This window comes from Dipteris shenzhenensis, chromosome 30 (assembly GCF_047967505.1).
Source record: "Dipteris shenzhenensis isolate YYH24624 ecotype China chromosome 30, Dip_SZ_1.0, whole genome shotgun sequence".
NCBI lineage: Eukaryota > Viridiplantae > Streptophyta > Polypodiopsida > Gleicheniales > Dipteridaceae > Dipteris > Dipteris shenzhenensis.
In genome coordinates, this window is record NC_141625.1 from 49,113,663 (window position 1) to 49,123,514 (window position 9,852).

At 45.4% G+C, this 9,852-nt stretch overlaps 1 protein-coding gene across 1 annotated transcript; it reads right to left on the minus strand.

Annotated features, from left to right (window-relative positions):
• Positions 1-3,006: 3,006 nt before the first annotated feature.
• On the minus strand, positions 3,007-7,684 carry LOC147882258 (putative pentatricopeptide repeat-containing protein At3g01580). Its single transcript, XM_087402116.1, has one exon. The coding sequence runs from the start codon at positions 7,184-7,186 to the stop codon at positions 4,706-4,708; it is 2,481 nt and encodes an 826-aa protein (XP_087258242.1). The 5' UTR covers positions 7,187-7,684; the 3' UTR covers positions 3,007-4,705.
• Between the last annotated feature and the right edge of the window lie 2,168 nt (positions 7,685-9,852).

Sequence of the window (9,852 nt, forward strand, 5' to 3'; positions counted from 1 at the left end):
GAAAGCAATTCTCGTACTCACTGAGGTGAGAAAGAGGGCTTAATCACAATGATGGATGGAGGCTCTCACCTCATGGGAGTTCAAGGGTTTCGGAGAGGGTTATAGGGTTTCGAAGGGGGATAAGGTTGAGAGAGCTTCCAAGATTTAAAGAGGGTCGCAAGGTTTAAGAGGAATCCAAGGTTGAGGAGTGGAGAGCTAGTCTCCTTCACGACTTCAAGGGGTAAAGGGATGATCATCCTACTGAAATCATCAATGAAGGTGAGATAATACCTCGCTTTGGAGAACGATGTCTTGGACATCTTTCTGCATATTTCAAAATGAACCAACTCCAATGGAATCTTGGCTCTTTGCATAGCCTCCTTCGAGGATGCCTCTTGATGTTGCTTGCCCTCTATGCAAGCATAGAAGACCTCTGTGCTATTTGCAACGTGTGAAAGCCCATCATTTCTTTGCATCTTTGAGAGAGTCCCATAACTGACATGCCCAAATCTTTCATGCAACAACTTTGAATTACATGTATCCACTTGGGCCATTAAAGCCCTTATTTTGTACAGCCCATGCTCCTCTGTTTCTCTAGCCATCACTTTTCCTCTGTCCTTCCATCAGATCAGGAATCTTCGGTCTTCAAACTAAAGTCTTCATCCTGTTCTTTGTAATGTCGCTGACAGGCAGAAGATTGTTGCAAAGGCTAGAAACATACAGAACGTTTGTAATTACCCTTTCTTCATCTGAATCCGTGGTGAAGGAATGCTTCCGATGAATCGATATTCACAGGTTGAAGCACCTTAAACCAATTTGTATTGTTGGACACGTGTCTAGAGGCACTGTTGTCAAAATACCAGTCATCACTATCTTCACTCACTGAGTGAGCACAGCAGTGCTCTATGACTAAAACGAGCTCCTCTTTGCTGAATTTGACTTCCTCTATAATGGAAACATTTTCGGTCCTGATTCCTGTTTTCTTGTCTCCACTGTCCTCTGACTTGCTTCCTTCAGAGTCATTGTCATCCTTGGGCTTGCCTTTTCTAGGCCTACCCTTTCCACATTTACCTTTTGCAAGGAAGGTCTTGTCGCTACCCTTTTTGCTGTACTGCTTCCCTCGGGCTGCTGCTTGTAGTAGTAGAGAACCAAGCTCCTCAAACTCATTGGACTAGTCCGTCGACCTGCTGTCATTGGACTAGAGAACCAAGCTCCTCAAACTCATTGGACTAGTCCGTTGACCTGCTGTCACTCTCGTGACGAATCCTTTGAAGCTTCTAGAGAGAGAGCCAAGTACAAGCATGCCCAGCTGACTTGTGTCCACCTTGTGAACAATTGCCGCCAATAGATCCCTCACAAACTTCACCTTCGTGAGATGGTCATGAATCTGATCCCCTTCCTCCATCCCCATGGTTCTAGAGGGAAAGGATGCCTTGTTAATCTCATATATATCCTTCAAATCTTCTAAGCCTCCGCCGCCAGATCCGTTCTAGATGTCTTGTTAATCTCATATAGATCCTTCAGGATCTTCCAAGCCTCCACCACCATATCCACAAGCTGGATGTGAGATATGACCAAATCTGCAATGGTGCCAATTATCATGGAGAGTGCCTCCTCTTTGTGTCCAATCTCACTTGCCACCAGATGTGCTTGTGTCATGATACTTATTATTGGATCCATCGAGCCCTTGGGCTTCACCTTCGTTCCTTCCGTGATCTCCCAGATCAGCCTCACAACCAAGTGACCTCTGAGCTTTACCTTCCAGATGGGATACTTACTCTCATCCAATTTTCCACTCTTTCTGCTATTTCCTAAAAAGAAGACGTGATTGCAACATGAAAACAAAAAACTGATTTTTATAGCACTTGTTGGAGGGACGCCTTCCTTCAGTGTGTTAGAGCAGATCATGAGGATGCCACTTTTGGCTCTGATACCATGTTAGAATGAAGGGACTGCTTAACAGTAACCCTGGTGCAGCAGAATAATCTCAAATCCTCCCTGATCTCTCTCAAGATAGATGCACGCACTCACTGAACACAGAAAATACAGCATAGAAAGGAGAAGAACTCACCCACAAGAATGGGGGAAGTGCTCAAGGATGAGCTGAACACATCCAGCCAAAAGATGCTGGGAAAAATAGCAATCAAGGGAGATTGCTCACTGTTGAGAACTCCAGAAGAGAAAACTGTGTTCACACTCCTTCAGGCTGGGAGCCTTGAAGGGCTGCAGTGGCCGTAGAAGTATGTAAAAGTAGGCAACTATTTATAGGCAGAGCCGAGGGCTGGAACTCTGCAAAATCCACCCTACTAGGTCTGCAGACAGGCCGACCCTGTCTGCAGTTTGCGCAAGCCATAAATGTCGACCTGCTGGGGTATTTCACTGCCCCCAGTCTGTAAACTAAGCTGCTCCACTGCCAGTATATATAGGCCCTGGCAGTCCTCTGCAGGAGCCTGTAGATGCTGCCACGCAGCCCTGTACATCTGTGTCTGCAGATCTGATGCCATGCAACTGCTGCGGCAGGCAACTTTGATGCAGGAGCCTCTGCATACTTCTCCACACATGATGCAATCCGTACCCCGTCAGATATACCCCCTAACCTGGTCTACTGATCCCTTGCCCTGCACGTATGGGGGCTCACAGTGGGTCAGTGACCTTTCTAACATGTCACCTCACATAAGGTCTGATTCAACGAACTACTTATTTGCCTCCTTCCCCTTGTATGAGATAGTTTTACCACAACATGATTCCCCAACCTAAATGCTAACATATGCATTCTGGCCTGGCATCAGCCAGTCACCTGAAATTTACAGGGCTACTTCAATCATTACCCAGCTGCATATTGTTCAGCCACAAGGTTGCTCTGTTAGAGATTAACATTAGAAGGGTCTTGCTTGTGAACCAAGAAATCAAATGTACAGAAGAAATATAATAATAATGTTCAACATCTCACATTGTCTAGATGCTACTCAACACTTGAACAAAAGCATGAATTAGACAATGCAAAGATCTGATGGTGTAGACCGCCAGCTAGGTTTTGTTTTGAGAGCCGGCTTTGCTGTGTGAGGCACTTACACCCACCAGACATATCATGGAGAACTCTTTTTCCCCACCTTATTTATTCGGCACCACCTCAAGTGTGGACCCTCCGTACTTTATGGGAAACCTAGAGAGCGGGGAAGATACCAGGACCCTGACAGACCCAGGCATGCCTTCGACCCCCAGGCCTCCAGCTCACCACGCTAAAACTCCACAAACCGGCAGGTGCTCAGACTAGAGCTGCCATACCCATACCGGGCGTCGGCTCAATGGTGGTGTCACCAAGATTCAGAGTCTCACCCATCTCCTCATGCCCTGCATTCAACGTGGTACCCTCTACGTACTTGCATTCCAACTCTTTTCGCTCCGTACTGCTCATTTACTCACTTGGGGAGAATATCGTCATTTCCAGCTAGGCACTCAAAGCAAGTTGAAATATGTCAAAAACTGAATACAAAATGCTGGCCGACCTGGTGTGGCCAACCATATTGGCCCCTTCCTGGCCAACCAGGGCTTGGTTTAGGGCCCATTAAAGCCTCCACTCCTTGCTTTATTGCTGGGCTTTTTCCACCCATTGGCCTCTCCAATTGGGCCCATGAGCACCCCCAAAATGGGCAGCTCCATGATAGCCCGCGTGGACCATTCAGTCATAAGTAGGGGCGACCAACTCAAACAAGGATAACTATGTGCTGTCCATGTGGCAGCCTGTGTGCTGCCTACACAACAGGCTCTCTTTTGCCCCATTCACCCCTACAAATGTCACTCCCCATTGCACTCATTTGGGAGCTACACGAGGGAAGTTGACCCTACTATTCCAATATCCCCTCTCAACCGAGCCAATATGAACCGCAATCCACCTCTCAAAGAATGTGCACCACCTGCTCCCTCCAAAGAGTGCTGAAGAACATGACGAAAGCATCATTCAAGGCCGGTCCATACACCTGCATCTCCATTTCCAGCTCTATACACTTCCAATGCCTATAACTCTCCCTACCTTTGTCATGAAGTCTGACGGAGTCTTCTGGGTAAATCTCTAGCATTCTGAGGCATCCAACATATCTTGGGTAGCTTCCATTATCTTTCCTCACCTAGGTGACAGCATCCATGAAGCCATCAGATCTGACGAAACTCAAAAGATAGATCTGAAAACTAACACATTCTGCTACCCTTGATTGAAGCACACCTTATGGATGTAAGCACCCTCCTAGCAAAGGCACTCATCCTCCAAATCCTCTAGCTGAGATGATGTCCTTCCTTCTTGCAAAAGACTTCTACCTTGAGCAAATATCCCCTGTGTTGAGCTGAAACCAAGTTGTCACGTCTATAGCTCTAATAGCATGTTAGCCCTTACAACAAACACCACGCCGACAGATACATGGCCTTCAAAAGTGCCCTATCCGCTCCTCATTACTGTCTCTTGAATGAGGTATTGGGCCTATAAAAGCCTCCACCTCCTGCTACATTTGCTGGGCTTTGTCCCAGCCATTGACAATTCCAATTGAGTTCATGATCAGCCCCAAAAATGGGCAGCTCCATGGCAGTCCCACCTGGACTGTTCAGCCTTAAGTGAGGGCAAGAGGATAATAATGTGCTGCCCATGTGGCAGCCTGTGTGCTTCTAACATGGCGGCCTCTCTCTTGCCATTCACACCTATAGGTATCACTCCCTGTCACACTCCCCATTTGGGGGCTTACATGTGGGGAGTTGACCCTAGTACTCCAACATGTTCAATGTCTATAAGATCATCTTCCTCGATCGAAGATGGCTGCATGACTGAGTCCAGATGTGGGACATATCCTTCATCCTTCATTTTCATACAGGTCCTGTTTAATATTGCATGTATATTACTGCTTTCTAAATGACTCTCATCTCCAACAAAGAAATTGTATACCATATTGTCCACCTCAATAAAAGCCTTCCCAGGCTTCTTCCATGCATGGGCAACTGCTTTAAACTCTTTTATCTTGGCACCATCCTCCCACATACCGGCATCAATGTAAACATTGGACATGAGGCTGTATCCAGAAGCATGTCTGTGATCCATCAAAACAACTTGATCGAAGCATCGCTTCCCTAGCTCCACATTATTGTATGTTTTGCAGTGACTAAGTAGAGACGACCAACCCATAATATTCAATTCAAAAGGGATGGTTCGTAGTATATCTTCTGCCTCATTTAAGCATCCAACACGACCAAGTAGATCAATCATACAGTTATAATGATCAACAGTTGATGAGATGCCATGATCATTTTCCATTGAACTGAACTGATGCAATCCTTGTTCCACCACTCCCACATGACTGCATGCAGAAAGAAGGCAGACAAATATGGCTTCATTTGGTTTGAGCCCTTCTTGCTGCATCACATTAAAATATTGAAAGGCCAAGTCAAGGTCATTACACTCGGCACATCCTGAAATGATTGCACTCCAGGTAATATCATTTTCATTCGAGAAATCCTCAAACACTTTGACAGCATCCTCAAGGCTCCCACCTTTTGCATACATATCAATGAGTGTATTCCCTACAGTCACGTCACATTCCCCACCAGATTCAATTATATGACTGTGAATCAACTTTCCCTGCACTAAAGCTGTTACGTTGGAGCATGCTTTCAGGATAACAACAAATGTGACATCACTCGGCTCCATACCCTCCTCTTGCATTTGCTGAAAAAGTTGAAGAGCCTCCTTATTAAGGCTACGTTGGGCACACCCTGAAATCATTGCATTCCAGGTCACCACATTTTGCTTTGGCAATTTGTCAAATACCCTGGATGCATCCTCAGGGCTTCCACATTTTCCATACAAGTCAATGAGGGTATTCCCAACATATTCATCGAACTCTAGGCCATTGGCAACAACATGCGTATGAATAAGCTTCCCTTGGTCTAGAGCTCCAATCTCAGAACATGCTTTCAAAATGCACACAAATGTGACAGCATTAGGCTTAATTCCCTCCTCTTGCATTTGATAATAAAACAAAAGTGCCTCTTCACCACACTCATTCTGAGCATATCCTGCAATCATTGCACTCCATGTAACCACTTCTCGCTTTGGCAGTTTGTCAAACACGCCACGAGCATCCTTCAGGCTTTTCCATTTTGCATATGCGTCAATAAGTGTGCTCTCAACATATGCATCGAGCTCACTGCCATGTTTGATGATGTGAGCATGTATCAGCCTACCTTCTTCTAGAGCACTTATACTTGAACATGCCTTCAGAATGCAGGCAAACGTGACATCATTTGGCTCCACAACTTCTCGCATTTGCTGAAAAAGTTGGAGAGCCTCCTGACCATTCCCTTGCTGGGCATACCCTGTAATCATCGCATTCCACGTCACAACATTTTCCTTTGGTAATTCATCAAACACTTTGCGTGCATCCTTAAGGCTCCCACATTTCGCATACATGTAAATGAGAGTATTTCCAACAAATAAATCAGCAGCATAACAACTTTTTTTAATGAGGTCATGAATAAACTTCCCTTCACCCAGCGCTGAAATGCTGCAACAGGCTTTCAGCGTGCAAACAAATGTGATATCATTTGGCTGTGCGCCCTCCTCCAGCATTTGCCGGAAAAGTTGAAGAGCCTCCTTACCATGCTCATGCTGGGCAAATCCCGCAATCATTGCAGTCCATGTGGCAACACTTCGCTTTGAGAGATTATCAAAAACCCTCCGTGCATCGTTGATGCTCCCGCATTTAGCATACATATCGATAAGGGAGTTCCCAACAAATATGTTTAGCTCACAATCCCTCGCAATGATTTGCGCATGAATTAGCTTGCCTCGGTCTAGGGACTCGATGTTTGAACAAGCTTTAAGGACGGCAACAAAACTATAATGATTTGGTTTCACTTTGGATTGCTGCATTTGGTGATACAAATTGATGGCCTGCTCACCTTGTCCAAGGTTCGTGTGTGCTAAAATAATGGCACTCCATGTAAATATAGTTGGCTCGTGTAGTTCGTCGAATACTTGATTTGCTTCAAGTAAACTTCCACACAAAGCAAACATGCGGATCAAGTGGCTACCCAGAAAGGAGTTTGATTGAAATCCATGTTGTATAATAAGGCGTCGCAGCTTCCTTCCTGAAAGCAAGTCTTTCTTGCTGATGCACCGCTGCAGAAGAAAATAAAATTCCTTGGGTGACAAACGAACTGGATCCATGCTGACCCATGAGACCCACAGTTCATGGGTTCAGGGGATTATCACGGTGTAGCTGTTGCCGCACCATAACGCCTTTTCTGGAGTGGACGAAACAACGGAATGCGACAGAATCTCGTAGCAGATGAACCACAAGGCAAGTTCGGAAAACTAAAGGCGCAGTCTTGTACAACAGAGATCAATCGCGATCGGTACATTACTTGGCGCGACCCTGTGTCACTGCCGGCCCCCATGCTGCGGGTCTTGTTGCCAAGGGATTTCTCACAAGTTCGTGAACCGATAGAACTCCTCTGAATTGGGTGGGCGAAAGCGAGAGGGTCTTGAGGTCCAAGAACAGCATGGAAAGCACTGGAGCAGCAGCAGCAACAGAGATTGATACAGAGGGAGAAGCCCATCCCCTGTTTTGCTGAACAAGGGATTTCGATCAAAATCAAATACTGGATTGTACCCTTTGCTGTGCGGTGCTGCCACCCCATTTTCGTTCTATGAACACCAGAACAATGAGTTGCTTCAAAGACGGGTGACAATGCCCCTTATTGTAAATGTGGTTGGTTCAAGACATTTGATCTAGTAAAGGGAGCTTCACATGTTCATCTAGACACACTCATCCACTTCCTATCGATCACTCTGCTTCATACTGCATACAAGATTCTCGCCAAGGTCTTGAGTTTGCAGTTACAGCCCCAAGCAAAACTAAATCCATTTGAAGTTTTCCTATGAAGTTTTCCTAGAGGAGGGTCTTCCCATGTAGGCCTTAGGATCCATGCCCTCCTCTTCTCCTGGGTGCTCTTAGATAGCCTCGAAGTGCTCGTCTCTCTCCTCATTCCTGGCTTGGAACACTGCTCCATGTGACAAGCACCGACTCTCTCGAAGAACCTTGCCCACACATCTCGAGTGGAGGTGATGGTAGCATTACTCACCTTGAAGAACGTCTCGGGAGTACCCCAGGAGCACCCCCCAGACCCTCTTTGGAAGGAGGAGGAGGAACCCCAATCACTACCTATGGGGACGTCCTCATTAAATGTCACCCCCCCTTCTTCAAAAGCTGGTCTAAGAGGGGTATGGGGGCATGACGATACGTCCTCTTAGAGGACAAACTCACTGTCCAATATAGCGCTCAAGTTTGGCTTAAAGTCTCCAAAATCCCAATCATTCTATAAAACATAAAAGAGAGGAGCTCATGAGTGAAGATGTGAATGATTATGAGGATTTCTAGTGGAGGAGAGGGGGCCCCTTCACGCATATTTATAAGGGTAAGGATAGATTTTAGATTCTCATCCTCTATGGGTTTTTTTTTTTGGGGCAGAAAAGTAATTTGATTTTATTGCTTTATAACAAGTAATACATCAAAAAGATATCACCAAAGCTGACTGTTGTGACAATAACAGCATTTACATCCTGAAGAACAACAAAAGTAACAACTTCCAACAAAGTCCAGAGTGACTTTTCAAAGATGAAAGGAAAAGCTAAAAGTTCTTCTTTGAAATCTTAGGCAGCAACAATAGAGGTATCTATGGAATGTCCATCAGTAGCAGTAGTATCTGTAGAGAATCCTTGTGCAACAGCAAGGCCCTGAAAAGGGTCAATAGACATAGAGGACAGGTCTTGGCCTGACATAGGAAGAACCTGGGTGAGATCAGTAAGGGTAAGAGAGAGCTGAGCTGAGAATCCAAAACCAAGGAGCTATGTGCTGGCTCCAGGAGAGGCATCATGACGCTGTTTTAATGAGTCCACAGCCACAGAGGGGGATTTGGTGGAGAGGCAACCCACAGTAGAGTGGAAGGGACTAGCATCAGCACTAGAAGAGAGAGCTTTGCTTGATGAGGCATGCAGATGCTGAGGAGCTGAGCCTAGGGAAGAGGATAAGGGAGTCCCAATTGTTGCATATTTTCTTTGTAGGAAGGGGGGTAATTTGGCATGATCATCTGAAATAAAACAAGAGCATTTGTGTTTGGAGATATCTGCACTTAACCTCTGGTGTTCAAGGTTGTATGCACTAATAAAGAAGTCAAGTCTCCTTTTCCATGCAGCAAACATAGCATCAGGACAAATGTCTTTTTGATTAAATTGAAAATTATTTCTAGAGACCCAGATGAACCAAAGAGCATGGGCCCTGGTGAGAAACCAAGGCTCATGCCTTATTTTACAAGCATCTCCTAGCAAAATAGCTTTCCAGTTAACAGGTTCCCCACACTCCATCTGAATGAGTTTCCAAACTTTTCTAGCATGAGGGCAAGCAACACAAAGATGGAAGACATCTCAACGAGTTTAAGCATCTCATACACTTGCCATCCCCTTTACCAATGCCGAGTCCTCTTGATTTAGACCATACTGCCTTATGTAGAATTAGCCAAGCATGAGAGGACAGTTTCTCAAGCACACTTCTAATCCAAATTCTATGGAATGTAAGGTACCATTTGGATCTGTCATCATTTAGTTTCCACCTAATGTTGAGAGTTCTAAATAGATCCTGCATATCAGCAGTGGGAGTTGGGATAGGTAATAAAGAGGAGCAGCCCACCAAGCTAAACTCCTTGTGTATGCATAGTATTGAGCCTCCCTCCCAACTCAGATCTCCTTGCCATAATTCCAGTCTTCCCATAATCAGTCTCTGATGTTGATTAGTTAAGGAGAACTCTCTTCTGATTTCAAGCCAGGATTTCCATCTG

What these genes read in the sequence shown, in the direction of transcription:
- LOC147882258 (XM_087402116.1), bottom strand. Translation starts at nt 7,186, where the DNA reads ATGGATCCAGTTCGTTTGTCACCCAAGGAATTTTATTTTCTTCTGCAG.